This window comes from Protopterus annectens, chromosome 11.part0 (assembly GCF_019279795.1).
Source record: "Protopterus annectens isolate FY-2018-M chromosome 11.part0, PAN1.0, whole genome shotgun sequence".
Taxonomy (NCBI): domain Eukaryota; kingdom Metazoa; phylum Chordata; order Ceratodontiformes; family Protopteridae; genus Protopterus; species Protopterus annectens.
This window is the reverse complement of record NC_056745.1, coordinates 830,850,207-830,874,685: the sequence shown is the minus strand read 5'-3', so window position 1 is coordinate 830,874,685 and position 24,479 is coordinate 830,850,207. Positions and strand designations below refer to the sequence as shown.

The following is a 24,479-nucleotide window of genomic DNA, read 5'->3' as shown; positions in this document are numbered from 1 at the left end:
CCATACCTCATTTTCTTTTATTAGTGACCTATTTTTAAACTCCACTTTTATTTTATCCCACTCACTAGCTATACGTTCTGAAGAAGTTTCTGTCTTCACTAATAAATCTTGAGTAATTTCTACTACCCTTTCCTTAAATTCCTCTCTTTTTAACAGATAGGTGGAGAAGCAAATGTCTCATCTGTACTTTATTACCCTTGATTTTTGTCTTAGTTGTTACTGGCGTATGATTTGAAATAGCTATTGGATGTGTGTCAAAGCTTTTAATTAAGTGCACGTTTCTGTGAAATATAATTTTTGTCTAGTCTATCCCGGTTATCATACCTTGGGGAATGATGTGCACATTTTCTAGGAGTTCCTACTACCAAATTCACATCTTCCATACTAAATATTTTCATAAATTTCTTAAGAAATCTACCCTTTGTTGTTATATTTTCCCTTCTGGGTCCCTCAGATACATCCTTATTATTGCAAATCCCATTTCAATCCTCACCTATAAGTAATATTTGCTGCCAAAAGCTTATTACTTCTCCCAAAATTTTCTTAAGCACCATAATAGTAATTTTAGGTGAAATATAAATGCATGCCAGCATAATCCTCCTGTATTGCTAGTAACCCCTTACTACCTCAAATATACCATTATTATCTTTTTTCTTCTTCTATCACTATTGGAGCTTCCCTAGCAATTAGTGTAAGTACTCCCCTTTTCCTTTGTCCCTGATATTTTGCTGAATATTTATACTGAAATGCTTTCTTTATCAAACTCACTTGCTGTCTCTTGTAGTATTGATGCTTGCACTCTGCACTTCTTTATATAGATCAGTGCTCTCACATTTTATACTATTCCTGTAAGGCCATTCACATTCCAAAATAATATGTATAGTGTAGCCATTATAACACCCACCTATTATATATGTCAGCTTTTTTGTCGTCTTTTTTTAACTATTGTGTTACATGCACCAACTAATGTTTTGCAGGTAGATCCTTTATGCAGTTGTTTCTTGTCATCTCCATTTGAGCCCATTTCACATTTTACAATTCTTTTTGTTTTGAAAACACTCAAAAAAACTCTCATAACCTTTGAACTTAAAGCAAACACACAAAACTGTGCACATCTTCAAGTAATGAATGTGATAGGAACAGTTGTCCCAAATCAACAGCTGCACACCACATGCAGTATCTCACCTAAAATTAAGATTATCCATGCCAAAGCTCATTTTGATTCTTGTGCTGCTACTTGCACTCTGTTCTTGTCTTGTCTTTATTCTCTTCCCAGATGTGAAAAACCAGCTTGTATGCTTTCAGAAAACATAAAGTTTTTGCCTTAAGAAAAAGTGCAGTTGCTGTCTTTAAATAAAACAAAATTATACACTGTAGCATTGAGGTGTTTAGGTACCAGGAATACTGCTACTACTTATTCATTTCCATTAATTTTAAACTTTATTTTTTACTAAGCTGCTTGCCCTTGCGCCTTTTAAATTTTACATTTTTTTCAGCAAATAATGTCCAGAGTTCTTGCGATGTTTTGCCTGGGCCTGTAATCAGCTTGTTTGCATGGTAACATAAGAAAAGAATGTACAGCTGGCCCCCAGCTGCAGACTTCTCAACTCATACTGAAAATTTATTTGCTAAAGGAAAACTTTTCATTGCATTTAAAGTGTTCTGTTATCTTTATAAAACACATGCTTACATTAAAAACTTGTTTTAGAAGGGGATTAATGCAGACACTCACCTATGCAAACATAATTGAAAACATCTCGTATATTATAATCAGTGCACTTTTACATCCCATCCCCTATCCCAAGATTTCAGCATGTTAATCTGACATGCTTTTGTCCTGTCTTTCTTCTCTTTCTGCATTGTAATGCCTACATTTCTTAAAACAAAAAAAGAAAAAGTACTTAACTTTATTTTTATCACATCCTACAATCACTGAAAATGCTTTACTATATAACATGCAATTTATATCATGAAATGTTTTATACAAATACTGTTAAGAACAAATATTGTTTTAGTTCCATTTTCTTTTTTTGTTTTCCTTTTAGTGTCCTTCCAAACATTAATGACATGAAGTGGGGTATATGCCTTTCGGTCCCCCCCCCCCCCCCGAGTCTAGTCTTTCTCAGCCACTTTTTCTTGTAAAGCCATAATTCACAAATATGACTAATGCTTTATAGTCTCACATTTATTCAGTAGTTTCAGTGTTGCTGGTCTTCTTCCTGTTCATCTCCATCTCCCAACCCCAGACTCCAGTTTAGGACCAAGGTACTCTCGATTCTTCTAGTCAACTCTTGTGCTTTTTTCTATCCCTCAATCATTTTCCTTTGGAACATTGGAAAAGGTTTCAATTTCAAAGTCTCTCTCTCTCTCTCTCTCTGTGGGCTTTAATATCAGAAAAAGGAGATGCATAGTCCCCATCTGTTTGAAGGTTCATCTTATTTATTTCCACCTTAGCCTGTTCTGCATCTATAAATGACTTTGATCATCCAAGAAAAATATTTTGAAGGCAGCTGGATACAGCAGCTTGAATCTTACACCTGACACTCTACATTCTCTGATTCCTGGGATAACTTTTCTTCTCTTCTAATGGTGTACAGTATATAACCATTTTCCACAAACACTCTGCTGTCTTCAGGCTTTAATACTTTGCACTTCTGCCACAGTTTTGTCAAGATCAACTCTTTCTGGTGGTATGATTGCATCTTTACTAATACAGGCCTTGGTTGATTTCTCATGGCCATGTTTAGAGCATACACAGGATGTGCCCTTTCAGTTAATAAATCCTGCTGCAGAACACCACTGCAGTTGTTTACTTGTGTTTTCATAAACTGAATATGGTCTGCTACTTCCAGTTTCCCTGGTACAACAGAAAAATCACAGGATTTGATATGGCCAGTTTTCATTTATTTCTTCACTTGTGGGTTCCAGATCTGACCTTAGATCTAACTCGACCGCTTTGCAAGCTGAAGATCGAAAGCTTGAGCTCCTGCCCTTTCTCCCATAATGCCTCATTCCCCCAGATTACCTCATTTCTTGTTTGGCTCTCATAAATAAAGCATTGAGGTTGCATCACTGAGCTCCTTCCAGGTGTTTAGTAAATTGTGTTTGGTCGTAAGTCGGCTTTAGCCTCTTTTTTTCTGTTTATATCCTTTTTTTGCCTTCTCTCTCCCCTTCCAATTTCCTGCTTTGACTTTATATAAAAAAGTAGTAGTACCTTTATTTCCCACAAGTTTCTCTCCTGTGGTCTAGTTTGTTATACTGCTTCTTTCTGTCCCTTTTTAGGTCTTTGTCTGTGGCTGTGTACGGGTTTGTCATGGCTGAAAAATCTGACAAACCTTTGGGTTTCAACAAGTGCACTTACTGTGGACACAAGATCCCATTATCTGATGCCCACAGGGAGTGCATCTACTGTTTAGGCCCAGCTCACTTAGATAATTTCTGCACGGTGTATGAGGGGTTTAATCCATGGGCATTGTGGATGTGTAGGAACAAGCTGATGCCCAGAAGTCTTCTGGCTTGGAGACTTCCCCCAAAAGTGTGTCCAGCCCATCTTCAGCTTCCTCCTTCATCAGGTTGTCCTGGAGTGTATCAGAGCATGAGATGGATAGACTGAAGAGGAAATTTCTGAAGGCAGAGATCCAGATGGGGGTTTTACCAGCTCTGTCCCTTCCAAATCTGTGAGCAGACATTCTCCATTCTGCCCCTTGGCTCCTTCTCTGATCCAACCTCCTGCTTCAGAGTTGTTGGATCCGATGGCCCCGAGAACCGAGATGTTGGATTCAGTAGTGGTTATTACTTCCAGTCCGACCACCTCCCTGACATGCTCGACCCTGACAGCTTCAAGGCACAGTGCATCTTGGAGCCAAAGTTTGGACATTGGTTCAAGGGGTTTGCTTCATCTCCAAAGTTTTTAGAGTTGTTGCTTCCCCTCAGAGCCTTGGTGTTTGATAGTACCCCTCAGAGGATTGTGAGGGCTCTGGAGAAGTCTGCTTCAACAGCTTTGGCTCTGGAGTGACAGCTGATAGGTCTTCATAGTCATTCTGCTTTCGAAGTGGTGGAGAGGGTTCTCTTCCATCCTAGGAGACTCTCGGTTATCCCTCCATTGAATCCAGTCCCTGCCTGTATGGAGTCTGTGCCTGAGACCTCTCAGCTACCACTGGGACAGCCTGTGCTGGAAAGCCTTCAATTCTTCCATACTGTGGAACCCCAGATTTCTACCAATATGTTCCCAGACCATCCCACCGGGAAGGTCCCTTGGAAGAAGTGTAAAAGGAGACACTTGGATTCCCCACAGGAGTCTGTCATGACTGACACTAATTTCAAGGAAGGGGAGAGGGTCCCCTAGATCTCCACCCGATGATGTCTTCTTTGCAGACATCTTAGAGATCCTCCATCAGAAGGGTGGATGGTTCTCCCAAAACACCAACCCAGAGGAGACCGTGCTTTTGGAAGCTTTTGGCATGGCCCCATCTATATCCTAGGTGTCCCCCCCCCCCCAGCAGATCCTCTTATTGATTTAGTTTCTACCCGGGCATGGAAGGACCCAGACACCATAGAGCCTATACCCAAGCAGGCTGACGAAATCCTAAGCGCTTCCTTAGGCTAACCCCACTGGATGAAAGCGATCCTGGTAGATGCCATGGTTGTTGAGGCAGCCACCAAAAAGGAGATAGCTCAGGAAAGCTCCTCTGTCCCTCCCCCTAATAGGGAGTCTAGGGCTTTGGACAGGTTCAGTAAGAGAGTTTATGCTTCGTTCACTTTCTCCTTGTCAGTGTTAAACTGTTTGTCCCACTTCACCAGGCTGCAAAGAGACTTAATCAAGGAACTTTCCAGCTTGGTCCTACAGTCCATGTCTGATGAAGAGTGCAAAGTTTTCTCCTGCAGAATGGCCACTCTTCAGTCAATATCCAATTCATCCATGAGGTTGATTTTCCATGCAGCGGAAGGCACCTCAAGGGCGGCCAGTTCAAGCATTGCCATTAGGCTTCATGCCTGGATGCGGTTGTGTGACTTCACGGAACCTTTCAAGGTGTCATTTGTCAATGCACCTTGTGATGGTTCATCATTGTTTGGCCCCACAGTTCGTGTCACACTCTGCCGGAGTGAGAAGGATGGAAAGAACTTGTCTGCAGTTGGAATCCTTTTTCTACACCATAAAGATCTTTCTCCAAGAATAAGCATGGTGGCAAAAAACTGTGGTTCAGGAAATCTCAAGGTCTTTTTCAGGAAGCTCAGGGAGACTTTTCCTCCAGAGGCAGAGGGGGAAACAGTTATAGTACTGGACACTGTCCCCGAGGCAGAGGGGTTCCACAAAACCAAGGGTCTCGAGTTTCCTTTTCAGGCAGACCCTTTCAGTAGCCCTGAAGGGTTGTCTGGATATCCTTCTCTGGAGGCAATCGGGGGTTGCTTATCCTTGTACCCAGAAGCCTGGAGAGGCATTACAAATTATCGATGTTTGAAAAAGATCATATCCAGTGGATACTTTATTCCCTTTTTGACTCATCCCAATCCAGAGCATCATCTCCCAGATGTACCACCCAGTCAAAGGGAGGCAGCAGCGGTAGAAATTACAAAGCTAATTCAAAAAGAGTCATCCAGGAGTTCCCCTCTGATCAAGTCAGACCATCATTTATGCAAGGTTCTTTTTCATACTAAAAAATACAGGTTATCTATGGCCAGTTTTCAACCTGAGATCTCTGAACAGGAAGGTGAAGAACTCAAAGTTCAGTATGTTCATGGTCCAATCCACCCTACCCTTCCTGAAGATGGACGGCTGGATGTGCTTGATAGACCTGAAGGACGCATACTATCATATCAAGATGAACATGTGCTTCAGACAATATCTTCATTTCAGGCTGGGGGTCAGTCATTATGAGTTCTGGGCACTGCTGTTCTCACCGCAGCCTGCAAGATGTTTACTAAATGTAGTTGGAGCTCATCTCAGACTGCAGAGATTCCATGTCTTTCGTTATCTGGATGACTGTCTGTTAACTGCTGTGACCAGGCATCTACTCATTCAAGCCAGGGATTATCTGTTATGGCTTGCTGCCATCGTGGGCATAACAGTCAACATGCAAAAGTCACAGCTGCTGCCGGTTCAACTGCTGATCAGTGTGCAGCCATCTTGGAAGTCTTATTTGTCATTTATTTTTATGTTTTTTAGGTTCCCAATGGGCACCTAAGATGGTGGGGGAGGGTACTGTAAATTATTCTATCAAGTGAGGGGACAAAAAATAGCCAGATCAATAACAAGTACTGGTTGCATGGTTAGCCCAGTACAAAGTGAAAAAATCCCACTATTCTCCCTCTAAGTAAAAATCTAAAGTCTTACGTCATCATGGATGCTGTACTGAATACTGGACCAAGATAAAAAGACAGAAATTTCAGTAAGCCAGCAAAAAATACATGTGACAAAGATCCCTGATTTTAATAAATAATGGCTTGTTTTAGTCTCACATGATTAGAAATAGCCTAAAAATAGCCCAAGACAAAGAATTAACAGCCTAAGAAAAATTCTTGCCAGGAATGTTTCACTAACAAAATGGTGCCTAAATTGTGATTTAAATGGAAAAAAATGTTTAACATGCCACAGCTGTACTCAGTTATAATAAATAATCATAGCCCTAAGGGCAAAATATAAAAACAGCAAATTTTTATATCAAATATTTTAAAACAATCTTTTAATCAAAGAAAGTAACAGCCACAATTTACTTGTGGTTCTGGCAGCACTAGGCAGAGAGAGGAACTGCACTAAAATGGTCTTAGTACAGAAACACAAATATTCATCAATGATCATAAAACACATTAAAACTTTTAAAAACCTCACAGAAACTCAGAATTAAATTAAAATAAACAACATAACTCTTAAGAGAAATAAAATTCAAAGTATGTGTATTTTTCTGTTAAGAAAAACTAAGCAAATCAGCAGAATTCACAATTCAAGCACTGACAGAAAAAGGCAGGGGGAGGAAATAAAAAACAAAAAGGGTTTCTTCCCTGAGCTCAATAGCTGAAGTAAATTAGATAGAGAGGAGCAGTCTTTCAAGAGATCTTTCCTTTACTGTGACAATAGAGAATTGAAAGGTTCGTGTGGGGTTGAGGTGCAGTCCTAGCCCTGCCAGTTGATTGGTCCATCACACTCACGGACAGGCAGTGGGAGGAGCTCTGAGCTTAGATAGTGTTCTGCTACAGTTCTTCCGGCAGTCTACTACCCATATGCCAGTAAGAAAGTGTGTTTGCTGGACATCATTGAAGTTTCTCAATCCCTCAGAAAATACCATGAGTTGTTATAACTAGAATTTCCAGAACCTTCACCTATCCCCTCCAGTGCTGTCAACAGTGAAGGATGTGTTTGTTACAGCTTGTGGTTGTTTCCCAGACAAGAAGCCTACTACATCTGATAAAGCAGACAGGATGTACAAACTTCTGCAGTCTCACAAGTTTTTATACATTCATTCCTGTCTTAACCCTGGGTTTAGTTAATCCATTTTGTTATTTCTAGTCCTTCTCCTTCAGGCAAGGATGGTGAAACAATTAATAAGTTTGGGATAAAAAGTATATGCTTCTGAAACTTTAATTTATTTATAATTTTAAATTATCACACTTGTATGTTGAAGTTTATTCTGACTAATTGTAAAAAATATGAGCAATGTTTTATCTGCTTTTCCTTCCTGGGAGAAAAATGTGTTTTTTATGGTTTAATTTCTTTTATTTCTGAGGTCAGTACTCAGACTGTATATATACAGTATATATAAAAAGTGTACACACCCGTGTTAAAATAACAGGTTTTTGTGATATAAAAAAAATGAGACCACAGTAAATAATTTCAAAACTTTTCCCACCTTTAATGTGACCTATAACCTGTACAATTCAGTTGAAAAACAAACAAATATGTTAGGGGAAAAAATATAAAAAAATAAAAAATGTACAATGAGCTGGTTGCATAGGTGTGCACACCCTTAAACTAACACTTTGTTGAAGCACCTTTTGATTTAATTACAGCATTCAGTCTTCTTGGGCACATACCTGCCATCAATTAAAGAGACTCCGATTACCGCCAAGTAAAGTTCAGCTGTCCTAGTAGGATTTTCCTGACATTTACTCAGTTGCCTGCTACAGCAAAAACCATGGTTCGCAAGAGAGCTGTACAAAGCATCAAAGGGATCTCATTGTTGAAAGGAATCAGTCAGGAGAAGGGTACAAAAAATTTCCCACAGCATTGGATATATCATGGAACACAGTAAAGACAGTCATCAAAAAGTGGAGAAAATATGGGACAACAGTGACATTCCTCCAAAATTGATGAAAAGACCAGACGAAAACTGGACAAGGAGGCTGCCAAGAGACCTTACAGCAGCACTGAAGGAGCTGCTGGAATTTCTGGCAAGTACTGGTTGTGTACTGCATGTGACAACAATCACCCGTATTCTCCATATATCTGGATTATGGGGTAGGGTTGCAAGACAGAAGCCTTTTCTTATACAGAAAAACATTCAGGCCTGGGTAAAATTTGCAAAAAATACATAGTCTCCCAGAGGCATGTGGGAAAATGTGTTATGGTCTGATGACACCAAGGTTAAACTTTTGGTCACAATTCCAAAAGGTACGTTTGGCGCAAAAACAACACTTTGCATCACCAAAAGAACACCATTCCCGTGATGAAGCATGGTGGTGGCAGTATCTTTCTTTGGAGTTGCTTTTCTTCAGCTGGAACTGGGGCTTTAGTCAAGGTGGAAGGAATTGTGAACAGTTCCAAATACCAGTCACTTTTGGCCCAAAACCTTCAGGCATCTGCTAGAAAGCTGAAGATAAAGAGGAATTTCACCTTTCAACACAACAGTGACCCCAAGCATACATCCAAATCAACAAAAGAATGGCTTCACCAGAAGAAGTTTTGGAATGGCCCAGCCAGAGCCCAGACCTAAATCCAATAGAAAATCTGTGAGGTGACCTGAAGAGGGCTGTAAACAAGAGATGCCATTGCAATCTGACAGATTTGGAGCGCTTTTGCAAGAAGAGTGGGCAAATATTGCCAAGTCAAGATGTGCCATGCTGATAGACTGCTACACAAGAAGACTGAATGCTGTAATTAAATCAAAAGGTGCTTCAACAAAGTATTAGTTTAAGGGTGTGCACACTTATGCATTTAGCTTATCGTACGTTTTTTATTTTTTATATTTTTCCCCTAACAGGGTTGTTTTTTAATTGAACTGTACAGGTTATAGGTCACATTAAAGATGAGAAAAGTTTTGAAATGATTTATTGTGGTCTCATTTTGTTTTATATCACAAAAACCTGGAATTTTAACAAGGGTGTGTATATTTTTTATATCCACTGTATATATATATATATATATATATATATATATATATATATATATATGTATGTATGCTGTGGACACTGGTGTTGTATTGAGGAGGTTTGCCTGGGTGCGTTCTCAGAACCTCCCAGAAGACGTAAAAAAATAGATTTTAAATTCTTCTTTGGTTGGAGACTTGATTTTTGGACCCTGTGCTGCAGAGGCTATCAGAAAATGTGATGAGAGAGGTAAACTGATTCAGGGAATTTCTCAGATTTTTCTGCTCTCTTTCTCTAAGTTTTCCCAGGGATTTTTGGTTCACTAATTTAATTCTGGCAAAATGCATAAATGAATAAAATAAATAACATAATTCTCAGCAAAATGCTGGCAAGTGGATAGCCAAAAAGCAATGGCAGAGAGGTTCCAAAATGAAAGCAGGACTCCCTTTCTGAGATCAAAGGACAGTCAGATAAGGCAGAATGACTATATAAGGGACCTTGTTGTCCCCTTCAAGTCCTGGCAGTCCCTTACTTCTTTCTTCGGCAACAGATTGTTTCAGACAAATGGGTTCTGATGCTGATTCAGGAAGGTTACAATAGCAGTAGGTTGAAATTCCAACTTTCCAGGGAGTTATCCCACATCCGCCAGAACAAAATCTTCTTGTTTCCTCCTGTTCTATAGCATATGCTGTTTCAGGGGCAATAACAGCTTCTTCTGCCCAGTTGAAAAAAGGATTTTATACAAGAATGTTTTTAATGCCAAAGAAAGAAAATGTCTGGAGACCAGTTCTGTATCTTTCTTTCTCAAACTAGCATGTGATGGTGCTCAAGTTCAAAATTATTTCACATCTCAAACTGTTAACTCTTCTTCCTCATTCGAGATTTTTGATAACTTTAGATTTAAAAAAGGCATATCATCACATTCCTATTTATCCAGTTTTTAGAAGTTTTTGTGTGTCTGGATCACATTATCATTTTTCTGTCTTACCCTTTGGGCTATCCATTACTCCAAGAGTCTTCACAAAGTGCCTAACTCCTGTCATAATAGTCGATTGCAGGCTACAGACTACCAAATTTTCCACATTTAGATGAATTGGTTGCCTTTGCAGAGTCTTTTTCAAAGTGCCAGGAGTTTCTCACTTGGGTGATAGATCCTCCTATGCAGGCCTAGATTCCAAAAGAGCATTCAGAATTCTATTTTGACTCCATCACACAACATTGTATTCATGTGATGTCTACTAGATACCTAAGTACAAAGAGCTTTGGTTTAACAGGTGAAAAAAATAGATCTATATTTAGATCTGTTCCAGAGGTTTTCCACTCAGACTTTGGTTACTGCGAGGAAATACCTCAGGATTCTGGGTCTGGTCTCAGCACCATCAACCATTATCTTTCAGATTCCAGTTCTAGGATTTGTGAGAAGATAAATTGCTTGGTGGAGACATCAAATATTTCTGAAACAAGGTCTCTGCTTCTCCTCTCCTGCTCCAAAACACTCACTGACTGCTGACGCCTTGGACTTTGCTTGGGGAGCAATTTTAAGGGGAGTAAAAGTGCAAAGTGTCTGGCCGAAAGACAGATCCAAGCACATAAACATAAAAGAGACGCTTACCCTTATCAAGGCATTCAGCTCTCTGAATCACCATTGGTTCCCAGGGCCTCTTCAGGTTGTTAAAACAGTACTACAGTGATGTGGTACATAAACACAGTGGAACCAGATCTTACCCCCTACGCAGACTAGCCATGTTAATGTGTAATATTGCTTACAGTACTCTCTCACTCTAGAGGCATCCTACATTCCATCAAAGCAAAATTGTGTGGCAGATAAGCTGTGCAGGACAAAGGTAAACCCACACAAATGGAAACTGGATCAGAGGTGTTTCCAAGATTTGATCTGTCTGTGGAGAGTTTCTTAACCTTTTTGCCTCCTTGCTGAACATTAAGCCGGCAAAAGTCTGCTCCAGAACTCCATGCAGGCAGATCTGGAAGACAGGTGGCTTTTCTTTTCCTTGGACAGAAATGTTTATGTTCACCTTTCCACCTTTTAAACTGTTTTCCAGGGCACTTTTATACATTCATAAGGAATCCCCCCAAATCATTGTGGTGACTTCCTTCTGGCCTAGATGACAGTGTTTCTCCTTTCTTCTTCACAGACTGAATCTACTCACATAAGAACAAGGGTGTTTGGATACATCCCATCACCAAACAACTTCAGCTGACTGCTTGGGTGATAGGGTATTAATACCTTTTAGGCACTGGTTTACTCAGGGCATGCAGCAGGTACTAATGGAGGCAAATAAACCTGGTACTAGACAATCAAATATAAGCAAATGGAAAAAGTTTTCTAGTTCATGCCATCCCATTCAGGCCTAGTATTTCTGTGGTTTTGCAGTATGTGTGAATTACTTTCCTGTGGTCTGTCTTACTGCTTGTCAAGGTTTATTTTATTTTACATTTGTTTACCTGGAAAGTCCGACTGGAACAGGTCTATTTTCAGCGGAGGCCCGGGGAGAAAAGCTCCAAGTAACAGTACAGTTCATAAAAGAAAATAAAACCAAAGATACAAAGATTAACAAATTCTAATTTTAAGTCATATCTATAGTAAATCCTACAAAACTGAACATTTGGGAGTTGCAAATAATAGTGCAGTACATAAGAGTGAGTAAAACCAGAGACATATGAGCATACATATTAAGAATACAGGCAAGTGTGCATAAGCAAAGACTAAACATTTTTAATTGAAAGTAATTTCTGTAGCAAATCATACAAAAATGAACTTTAAAGAGTTGCATTTTTTTTGATGGTTAGTTCTTTCAGAACATAACATTGGTTGAACAAGTCGACCAGTGCTGTGAAGGACTTCTCATTGGATAAATAAGTATACTATGGGAGAGAGGGACAAAAAGTTGATCCTTAGTAGACTCCATACAACAGTGCAGTGGCATGGATTAACCTGGGGAGTAGCATGAGCAAAGCCAGTTATTTAAATAGTGGGTTTTGAGGAGTTTTTTAAATTGGAAAGCAGAGGAGGTAGAAGTTAACTGGCTTGGGAATGAATTCCAGATTTTGGCAATAGTGCAGGCAAAGAGAGATTTTCAAGCATCATTCTTATGCTTGATGACATTTATGAGCTTTTGATTACTATTACTAGATCTTAGTGCTCTGGTGGTGGTGGAGGGGTGAATTAGATACTGAAGTGCTGGGGTTTTGTTTGGTAGGTGGTAGAGCTTGTGTGCCATTGAGAGTTGTTTCAGTAGCAGTAGTTGTGGTAACTCAAGCCAGTTAAGTTGCTTGAAAGCTAGGCAGTGATGGGATCTATGAGAGGCATCGGTAGCAGACTTGGCAATCTTGTTGTAACAAGATTACATTTTGTTCAGTTTGGTGTGATGAAGGCTGGTTAAGATAGGGGAGGCATAAAGGAGGGTAGATAAGAGATGAGTCCTTGCCGTACCGGCTTTGGTATGCTTAGCCATGAATTGTCAGTTCCTGTAAAGGAGACCAAGCTTTTTGTTGACTTTCCTGATTGTTTGGGGTATGTGTATGTCGAATTTCAGATTACAGTCACTTTCAACACCTTGCAGTTTTGTGTGTGGTGTTGGGGAGATTTGTATATTATGTTTAGATTTGATGATAAAATCATTATTTAGAGGAGGGGATCTACCAGGGCTGAAGAGAATCAGTTTTTTTTTTTGGGGGGGGGGGGGTTAAGAATAAGTTTTATGTTAGTGAACCATGCTTCAGCTAAAGTTATTTTGAATTATGGTGAGTAGCTCATTTAGTGTAGGGGCAGCACATATAATGGTGGTGTCATTTGCGTATTGCACTACTGAGGCAGAGAGTGAGGATGAAGCTATCTGGTTTGTAAATAGTGAGAACAGCAAAGGACCAAGGATGTACCCTTGGGGGACTCCTAGGGGGGACAGTTGGTCTTGCCATAGAACTGCCTGCTGACCGTCTGATAAATAGTTGTTGAATCATGATATGGTGGAGGAGCTTATGTTAAGGGTAGATAGTTTCTAGAAGCATACAATGGCTAACCATTTTAAAGGCTTTGGATAAGTTTAAGAATACAGAGGATACAAATAGTCCTTTGTTTCTATGGTGATTGACAATGTTGGGAAATGAAAGTAGTGTTGTGGTGGTGCTATGGGAAGGTCTGAAGCCATGCTGGGATTTAGATAGTAAGTCATTTTTTAGGAGGTAGTGCATTAGTTGAGAGTGAATTATTCTCTCTAATATTTTTGATTGAGGTGATAAAATTGCAATCAGGCAGTAGTTGGTAAGCTCAAGGGAGTTACCTCCTTTGTGCGGTGGTATAATATGTGATATTTTCAATGAGTGAGGTATTTTATATTCTAATATTGACCTATTTATGAGAATGGACAGAGGATAGGCTATAGCTTCTGCTGTTATCTGAAGGAAATCTGCTGGCAGATTATCAGCTGCCAGTGTGATTGGTTTGAGAAGTTTGCCGATTGTATTAGTAGGTACTGGGTGCAGGGAAAAGCTGGAGAAGTTGTTTTTTGTACCGAGATGAGTAGGGGTGACTGTTGGTATGGGGGTACTAGTATTGGTTTGGGTGTTGGCTAGGGCTTGGCTAGAATTAATTCTACTTTGGCAAAGTATTTGTTAAATTGGGTGGGAATGTTTTCATGGTTGCTTGGTAGTACAGGGGAAGGAGTGGTGGATTTACCTGGGTGTAGTAAACTATTAATTGTGGCCCAGAATTTTGGAGGGTTGTGTGCATATTTTTCCTGCATGGTTGTATAGGAGTTAGTTGTGTCAAGTTTGATTTGTTTTTTGTCTTTATTGCCTTTCTTGGTAGATTTGTTTCAGGGTAGTGGTTTTATGTTTGTGAAATTGTACCCAGGCTTTGTCCCTTTCTTTCATTATAGTTTTAGTATCTTTTGTTAACCAAGGGGCATAGTTAGTTTTGATTCTAATGGTTCTGGAGGGGAGCATGACAGTTTAAGATTTCTAGGGAGGTTGAGTTAAAGTACTGTATGGCTTCGTCTAGAGAGAGATGTTTTAGGGGTGTCCAATTACAGCATTTTAGTGCATTGTTTAGGTCATTAGCTCTGAAAGTCTTTTTGTTGCGCACAACTGTGAGGATGGGTTAGTTAGTGTGGTGGGATCGGTTCCTAATTAGGTAAGTTGGTTGATGGTCGCTTAGACTGTCAGGTAAGACAGCCTGATTGCTGTGCAAGAGTGGGGTCAGATAGCAGAATCTATTCTAAGATGGGCTGGTGTTTGGATATTTTGTCAATTCTGGTGGGGGCAGATATAATTTGGGTGAACCCATGGAGGTTAATGTAGGTAGTGGTATTATGGCTGGAGCAGTCAGACCAGTCAGTATTAAAGACTGCTAATAGTATAGTCTCTTGGGGAAGGGAGGTTGACATCCAGTTTTGTAGGCTTTCTAGTATAGCAGTGTTATTGCCTTGTGAGATATAGCCACCTAAAATTGTTTGTTTGTTGGAGTTGAGTTTTAATTTGTCTAGAATTAATTCTACATATTTGACATCTTGGGAACTGCACTCAAATTGTTCTATAGTGAGGTGATTTTGGAATACTATTGCTACGCCTCCTCATATCTGTACATGGATCCTCCTCTTTCAGTGCATTTTCGCATCAAATTTTTTTTGAAAGGGGTATTGTGTAAGAGACCTCCAAGAAAACTGTTGGCTCTTTCTTGGGATCTTAATTTAGTGTTAGAGAAGCTAACACTTGCTCTATTTGAACCAGCTCATCCTGCTGAATTGAGGCCCTTAACATGAAAAACAGTTTTACTGATTGCTCTGACCTCTACAAGAAAAGTTTCAGAATTGTCAAATGTTTGGGTAGTAAGAGGAGACCTTGTTAACTTTAAATGGCTTGAATATAATGTAGCTGTTCCACCTGCTTTTTTGAAGATTCTATCTTCTCTGATTATTTTGATCCTGGAGGAAGAAGTTTTCCCTCTGCTATATTTGCTTTGAGACATGCCTCTGTAATGCATATTATGTCAAGTTTATAAAAGTCCATCCTGCTGTATAAGTCAGTTTTCTTACAGCATACCTTTCTAGCGCTAATGTGACATAGTTTTAGACCATGGGAGGTATCCTAGAGTGGACTTTAATGTTGGGAGATTAGCTGTATTTTGAGAGTTTAGCTCTGAAGTTTGGTTGTACATATCTGCAGGGAATTACATTTGCAAATGGTAGGTAGATGCAGAAGTAGCAGTGTGTGTTTCAATTTATCATGTAGTGGCACTATTTTTTGAGAATATTTTGTATGTAATTAAAAGAGCTACAGTGAGAAAATGGGAAAAGTTGTTAATGGATGAAGTTGGATATGTTAGAGTTATGGTAACTGCTACTGATGTTATTTGTGTTAAGAATGTGTTTGCTTTAAAGGTAAGAAAATTACTGGGATGTGATAAATAGTGACAGGAGCTGTTGCAAAGGATTATGTTGGTATGATGGTGTAAATGAGTAGAGTTTTCATGAACTTTGTTTTATTCTGTGTTCGTATGTTTTTTTTTTTTTGTAGCAATGTGTACGGGTAATATCAAGACAGCACACTCATTATTAAGAGATTGAAAATGAGAGATTAGCTATCTGAAGTGTTCCTAATGCTGAAGATATGGCATATAATTATTTAAAGAGTAGACTCGAATGGTATACTTTTGGTAGCAGAAGATCTGTACTTGAGTACCAAGCTGTCAGTGGTATGCATGTGTAATTATTAAATTATCTTCACTGTGTAGGTGTAGTGGACATCCTTGCATGGACAGTGGGAAGGGATGTGGAATGTTATAAATTGTTGAACACTGGTAGGATGGGAGGGAAATGACAGCTAGTCAGTGTGCGCATGCACACTATAGACTTGGTCCATCCTGCACAAGACAGCACTTGAAATGTACTAAGTTTGATGAATTACTTTAAGAAATGGAGATATGCTATGACTAGCTCATTACATTTTATTAAACTGTTAAGATTAATAAGCTATACATTTGTCAGAATTAGACAATCATGCTAGATGGGTGAGTATCTTGTATGTATAAATGGCTAAACTTCCAACAGCAATAGGGTGAGCTAAGTAAAGGAACAGAATGTTCTGCCTTTTAAATAAAAAAAAAAAATTTTTAGAGATACTGACTAGAAAAGCTGTGGAACACATATAAGGTGATTAATTCAGCGTCCTCACGGTGGTGGGAAAAGCAAAAAGAGGAGTTATTCTAGTACATGGTTTCCACATTAAGCTTGTCATTTAGAATGGCTTTCTTTGACTGGAAAACCTTAAAACAGGTAATGCCCCTCTTGCATTAATCCCTACCACTGAGATTTCCCATTAGAAGGAGCCTCAACATGGAGGGCGGTCTCACTGGTAGAGGTGCATGCTGTTGTTGCAATCCAGGGTAGCAGCAGGTGCTAAGTCATGTGCTGTCCCCCAGAAATACCAGCATCTCTGTAGTTAATCTGCTGAGCAGTGCATAAAGTGTCACTGTTGGAGGAGAAAGTGAATGCTGTCAAAAGACCGGTCACCCCTTCACATTTATGGAAGAAGTTGCAGTACAGGTAATTTCAGTGAAGCTATGGGATGGGGAGTGTTAGTGTCTGGATTTGTATCTGTAGGGGCATAAATGAAGCTGGGTGAGTGTGAGCATATGTGTGTATGTGTTTCTACCTAGGTGGTTAAATTAGGGGCATTAGATAGGGAATTGCTCTGTGTATAAGTGTGTGTGTAGGTGGAGTTGTCTTTGAAATTTGAAGCATGGGCTTCCAGGGGAAAACACTGTCAGGTCTGACAACATCAATTTTTAAAAACTTAATTTAGAGGTGTGCTAATGAGGTCTTTCTCATTGAGTCTATAGCTGTCTGTAAATTGCATTTTCTCACCATTGAGTAAATTAACCTATTTTGCAGTAGGCATTTTATTCGAGTGGTGAAGATGTTTCTGAATCCTAGGGTAAATGTCTCTAAAACAATAAATTTGGGCCAACCCAATACAGCTGTGTGCTGAACTGTAGTCTCGTGTGGGTTTAAGTTAGAAAATAGACTACTGAGACCGGGTGATCCTTACCTGCTGACAGTCTGCATTTACTCTTGTATTAGTCTACCTTCCAGAGTTCCTTTTAAAGCTGCAGATCTCAAGGTTCAGATTAAATTCATTCATAGGCTTAGGAATGCTAGCTTTATTACAGTTATCTTTTTATCATTTAGTCATTTTATATTCTTGAGATGTATACTAAAAACTGTGTCTGGTTATTTCTTTAGACAGATTTATAATCAAGTTTTGTACATCATATGTAAATTTTCTTTTTTTTTTTATTCTTTTGATAGCCACTTACCTGTGAATTTAAAAATTTGTGGTGTTCATTTAATGATAACAAGAAGATATGTTGCTTTTCATATAGCGCATTTTATGTGTCATAAACATTTATCTTCTACCTTAAATGGAAGAGGTAGTCTGTTTATGTTAGTGTTCTTTCTGAAGTAGAGGTGGTTATTCTAAAGTTAAGGAGTAAAATCGTAACCGTTGAAATCATAACATAATCATTATTTGGTCATAACAGTCATTTCTGAGAGTTTCGTGCATGCTTTATTATTTTCCTATTTTTATTTAAATATTGTCATTGTTTTTATTTTATGTATAAGTTAAGTGATTAAAGCAGAATAACAAGCAAATCTGGGTATGCATTTCTCATGTAAATGATAAGACTTACTATGCAACATGAAAAAGCACTTTTACTGCTACATGATTACTGTTGTACTTAGCAAGTGAAGTACAGGCAGAAGCTACCGTTTGTGTAAACGTGTTTCTTATTTCCTTGTTGTCATTTGATATTTGTATTGCCTGAGCCATTCTCTCTCAGTTTAGTATTTTCTGTATTTGTAAGGTACTTCTGCATGCATCTTGTATTGAATTACTCTGAACTTTGACAACTTACTTAGTGCTGAAAATGCAATAAACATGGTTTTCAAGACTTGAAAAACTGTACAGGATCACTAATACTGCATTTTAAGTTGTGTTGTAGTCTCAAAACTGCATGAAGGAGAATGATTTTTAGGTCAGAGTAGCACAAACATTTATTTTTCTGAGAGCAGTGAACAAAGAAGTGCCAATTATTTAATGGAAATGATCTGTCAAAAAATATGTAGACTTTAGTGGAATTGGTTTGGATTGGGGAAATTAATATCAGGACCATGTGAAAAGGCTTTATTTGCTCAAGTTTCGACATTCTCCATTTGTGGATATTTGGGAATGCAAGACTAATGGAGCAAGCATAACCGACTTTAGTGACTGCGTTACCTGGTGCAGGTGGTCATGTGAATGGGATGATACGAGTCTAAACCTGTGATGGTGGGGAAGATTGGTGTGTAATAAATGTAAAATAGAAACTTGGCCTCTGACAATATTTTGAATTTTTTTCCTTAAATATAGTGGCCACAGGATTTCCAGCAGGACAGACTCCACTGAAGACAAGGTTGGAGGAAGTCAAAATGGCTGTGGAAGACGGAGCAACAGAAATTGACATTGTAATCAATCGAACTTTAGCACTCACAGGCCAGTGGGAAGGTGAGCAGTTTATGAATCTCTTGCATTGGCAAATAAGTCCAAACTGACATTGGCGTGTATCAGGTTGTAGTTCAGACCAGAACACTGGGTTTTAGTATTTATATGTTTAGAGTTTTATGTGTGACTGTAAGACTGTTAAAGACTCAAGTCCTAATTTCAACACGACCCCTGAAGTTAAACACACCTATGCAACTTTATTGTCTAGATCATACTGCCTTACTTTGTAAAAACAACTTTTACAAACTAAGTTCTGTAAAAATCAACAATGTTAAAAAGATTGCAGCTCTCGCCAAATCGCATTTAATATACGGTATATCTTTATACCATCCTCTGTGTCATCTGCATTTGCTAGATGGTTAAAAGCCCTTGAGTAGTGTTCTTAACTTTTAGAGATGTTAGACCCAGCATGCACAGAGTAGAAAGTTTCTTCAGTATTTCCTTCATTTGCTCCGATGAAATATCTCAATTTATTCTCAAAAGTGGTGGTTCATCTGACAATGAGATGTCGAGCTGTTGCCAGTCAAACTTTAGTTCTTTCGTTAATTGCTGTCCTTAACCCATATGCTTTAGATCTTTTACCATTAATTCTGTTAACTATCACTCATGACAGCAAATTTTCCCACACAGGAAGAAGTGATTAATAAAGCTCATGAATTAACATGGTAGATTGTGATAACAGAACAGTCTATAGATTTGTTCAGTCCACCCCCCTTTTTTATGTGCTGTTGATTAAAACAAAGTCTGTTAACTTATTGTGGTATATGCAGAATCCGTGATTGTCTTAAGCAACGTTATCGTGTTTAGGGATGACCGACCATCATTTTATTATTTATTTTTAGATTTGTTAACTGGGTAGGTGCAGTAGATTGAAGACCCTTTTCAAGCATGACCTAAGCCTTAAGGCAGTATAAGATATTATTTACAAAAGCTGGATAGAGCAACTTTGCATTTTGTTATTTAAAGCAGTTATAAAACAAAAAGTTGTTGAACAACTTGTAGCTAGACATTATTTATAGGAGTTGTATAACAACAACTCAGAAGTCATATGTGTAGTACATTTAAGAATAGTGGGAGCCAGGCTGTGTAGGACAGTAACTCACTTGATAGTGACATAGTTCTGAATGTAGAACATGTTAGATTCACAAAGATGACTGTAAGCAAAAGATGGAGTGTTTCAAAAGATAGCAGACAAGGGACTCCATATTGGCAAGGATACAGCTGAATGTGTGATGCAGTTAGTTACGATTGGCTGAACAGTACATTTTAGCACTTCTAGCCTAACACTGTGAGCATGAATAGTGAATAATATCCAGTGTTGTCTGCTGGTCATCTGCCTAATTGAGGAGAAGTGCTCACACGTCTTCTTAGAAAGGTGCCCAGTGATCTCACATTTATGCATGCTGTGGGCACCAACCTGCAAAGGCAAAGAGTACCCTGAGCATAGCCTTTGCTGCAGTTCCTACAACACACACACACACACACTCTGTGAACAGTCTCTGAAATAATTTCAGCACCCAGAATTGAGGTTGTGACTGCTTAAATGATTACCGATCCTGCTTGCAGTCTTGTAAGGAATGATCAGCAGTCATGTCCAGCAGCAGTAATTGTACCAGTGACTTGCTGGAACTGATCGGCATCTACAGTGCCGATTGTACCTTCCAACAGCTTGCACCTGGGACAGCTGCCCCTTTGCCCCACACTTGCTACTGTTTTGGACATATTTTTTTATGACTAGATTCTCTTTTTTTGTGTTTTTTCCTACTATAGTACTGTGGTAAGTTTTTCACTTTTTTTTAAATAGTATTTTAATTCTGTGGTATTCCTTTATTAATGTTGTCATGGTAATATGTTAATGGTGTAGTTCAGTTCTGTGCTTAGGTGGTTAGTAGATTTTTATATTCTGGGTCTAATTTTGGGGTATTACCATTTTGCATTTGTCTAGTGTGGTTGTGATTGTATTTATATATTTGTTGACTACATTGTTTAATTTGTTTCTTGTTAGTTATAAATTTAGTTGTCTGATGTGGATATTATTTCTGTGGAAATTGGGATTGCCGTATGGTAATGACTTAGAAGTGTAGAAGGTTGAGACATGCTTGATGACATGCACAGAGCAGGGATAGAAGGTTGATGACTAGCGCAAAGTAGTAATAAAAATATTTATCCTAAGTAATAATAACATGAATCTGATCTTAACATACAGATGTTTTTTTTATCATCTTACCTGTTGTCATTGCACTATCCATGTCAGTAGTTAAGAAAACTTTGCTCATTTACTGTAAAGTTAAAAAAAAATGAAAAAGTACATACCACCGACAAAATTCAGACACGCTGACAAACACACAGACACACAAACTGTCAGAAATGACATTTAAGTAACTGAAAAAAACCCATAAAATACTACTAGCCAATGAAAAATGCCATTACCAGCAAGTTATTGGCAAAACTAACAGACTACACCACATACTTTTAAACTGCTCAAGAACATAATTGAACTGCAGGGCAAAAGATATTAACCTAATCCACACTACACTACAGTAACAGTAACACGTTAACTATCTCAGAGCCAAAAAAATCTTTCTGAACTGGAATAGAAAACTAGCTATAAGGCTGCCTGCTCATGAGAAATCACATGAACTGTGTAATTTCTTTTTCAGTAGACAATTTATGGATTACTGCATCCCACTGAAAAGGAATGGGAACCAATCCAACCATATCAAAAAAGAAATGATAAATAAAATATATGGGCATCTGCTGTGTGTGATGCACAAAGTGTCTTGTTTTGTAGAATTAGGGAATTAATTCATGACATCTGATTTCACTTCTTGACAAAGAAGTACTTTTTTTGCTAAGACTGATCCTGCTTTAGCAAGCAGTGCTGGTGCAGAGAGAAAAAGCCCTAACTATGTCCCGTGCAACCTGAGTTTGTCTAAGGATTATGTGCTGGTTGGAGCTGGTGTGGGGAAGCGAAGAGTGATGTGGCTTTACCAGCGTGCCTCTCTTTGGGAAGGGGTAAAGAGCAGGGCACATATCCAAATGCTCATTGTTGCAGTGGAGTCTTCAGTGGAAATTGGAGATCACATGAGAATGCTAGCTTTGAGGGAAACAGAGCAATCTTGAGAGGTTATATCAGTTGTGGAAGTGAGTGATATGCCCACTTTGCCCTTACTAACGCAGCCATTGCATGTCAAACCTGGGACAGTATGGACCACCTCTAATGGCAGCCTGAATAATGACACCACTGAGCTGACCCTTGCCCTACTGATGGAAAGCAAATTAACTGTCCAAAAGAGGGATAGATGATAGATTGGGGGGCAAAAAGAATGAAAAAAAAATGGACCATGCATTAAAAAATGCAAGCATGGAAAGAAGTTTTCATTGCAAGACAGGCACTGTGATTACCTTTGTTGTCTTGGTGAAGAACACTGCATGATTAAATGTAACATATGTCAGCTTTTTACCATACTTTCCTTGGGAGCAGGAAAACTACATTGAAATATTTTGAGATGGAAATGGAAAACTGGACCCTACAACAAAGTTAAAGCTTTTTGCTCTGGAAAACTTATTCTGATTGAGGTTACTTCAGTTAGAGGAATTTGTGACTTACAAACATTGTCTGTGCACCCCTCATATACTTAATGTTTCACAGAGAGAGAGTTTTAAAAACACATGAACCCTTCTTTCATGCTAGAGATATCCTCTGCAAAGTACAGTGGGACAAAACAAAGTGTTTTAGTTTTTTTAGTAACACATCTACTAAAGTGTAGGTGTATTTCACGTAGTGGTCATCAGACTGGTTTGTTCTGTTGTTAGTACCACTGCCAGCCAGCCTCTAAAGTGAACAGCCACACACACACACACACACACACACACATACAGTGGATATAAAAAGTGTACACACCCCTGTTAAAATGCCAGGTTTTTGTAATTTCAAAAATTTCTCACCTTTAATGTGACCTATAACCTGTACAATTTAATTGAAAAACAAACAAACAAATCTGTTAGGGGGAAAAAAAATATAAAAAATAAAAAACATACATTCTCAGTTAGAGCATCTTCTGTGTGGAGACATGCGTGAATGGGCGTACCTTCGTTGAAGGTTGTGCGTCAGGGCTGGCAACTCGGCACGCATAAATCAACTGCCAATCATTAACGGACCGGAGTTCCGCTGTGGCGACCCCTAACCGGAAAAAGCCAAAAGACACAACAACAGCAACAATAAGTCTGCACACCCTTAAACTAATACTTTGTTGTACATGCACACCCTTAAACTAATACTTTGTTGAAGCACCCTTTGATTTATTTACAGCATTCAGTCTTCTTGGGTACACACCTGTCATCAGTTAGAGAGACTGATTAACCCCAAATAATATTCAGTGGTCCTAGTAGGATTTCTGTGACATTTACTCAGTTGCCTGTTACAACAAAAGCGATGGTGTGCAGAGAGCTTACAAAGCATCAAAGGGATCTCATTGTTGAAAGGTAATCAGTCAGGTGAAGGATACAAAAAAATCATGGAACACAGTGAAGACAGTCATCAAAAAGTGGAGAAAATATGGGACAACGGTGATGTTGCAAAGAACTGGACTTCCCTCCAAAACTGATGAAAAGATAAGATGAAAACTGGTCAGGGAGGCTGCCAAGAGACCTACAGGCCAAGGGTGAACTGCCACCACAATGCTTCACTGTGGGGATTGTGTTCTTTTGATGTTTTGCACGAAACGTGCCTTTTGGAATTGTGGCCAAACATTTCAACCTTGGTCTCATCAGACCATAACACATTTTCCCACATGCTTTCGGGTGACTTCATGTATTGTTTTGCAAATTTTAGCCGGGCCTGGATGTTTTTCTGTGTAAGAAAAGGCTTTCAGCTTCCAACCCTACCCCATAGTCCAGACATATGGAGAATATGGGAGATTGTTTTCACATGTAGTACATAACCAGTACTAGCCAGAAATTCCTGCAGCTCCTTCAGTGTTGTTATAGGTCTCTTGGCAGCCTCCCTGACCAGTTTTCATCTTGTCTTTTCATCAATTTTGGAGGGATGTCCAGTTCTTTGCAACGTCACTGTTGTCCCATATTTTCTCCACTTTTGATGACTGTCTTCAACTTCACTGTGTTCCATGGTATATTTAATGCTGTGGAAACTTTTTATACCCTTCTCCTGACTGATACCTTTCAACAATGAGATCCCTTTGATGCTTTGTAAGCTCTCTGCATACAATCACTTTTGCTGTAGCAGGCAACTGAGTAAATGTCAGGAAAATCCTACTAGGACAGCTGAACTTTATTTGGGGTTAGTCAGAGTCTCTTTAATTGATGGCAGGTGTATACCCAAGAAGACTGAATGTTGTAATTAAATCAAAAAATGCCTCAACAAATTATTAGTTTAAGGGTGTGCACACTTATGCAACCAGCATATTGTACATTTTTTATTTTTTTTAATATTTTTCCCCTAACACATTTGTTTGTTTTTTAATTGAATTGTACAGGTTATAGGTCACATTAAAGGTGGGAAATTTTTTGAAATTATTTATTGTGGTCTCATTTTTTTATATCACAAAACCCTGGCATTTTAACAGGGGTGTGTACACTTTTTATATCCACTATACATACATACA

The 24,479-nt window shown here is 38.8% G+C and overlaps 1 protein-coding gene across 2 annotated transcripts in view; it reads left to right on the top strand.

The window, feature by feature from the left end:
- DERA (deoxyribose-phosphate aldolase) overlaps nucleotides 1-24,479 on the top strand; it is an 828,148-nt gene that overhangs the window by 262,397 nt on the left and 541,272 nt on the right. For both annotated transcript variants that reach the window (XM_044088239.1, XM_044088240.1), the window contains exon 5: nucleotides 18,724-18,858. In XM_044088239.1, coding sequence (XP_043944174.1) covers nucleotides 18,724-18,858 — 135 coding nt within the window. The remainder of the gene's footprint in view (nucleotides 1-18,723; nucleotides 18,859-24,479) is intronic.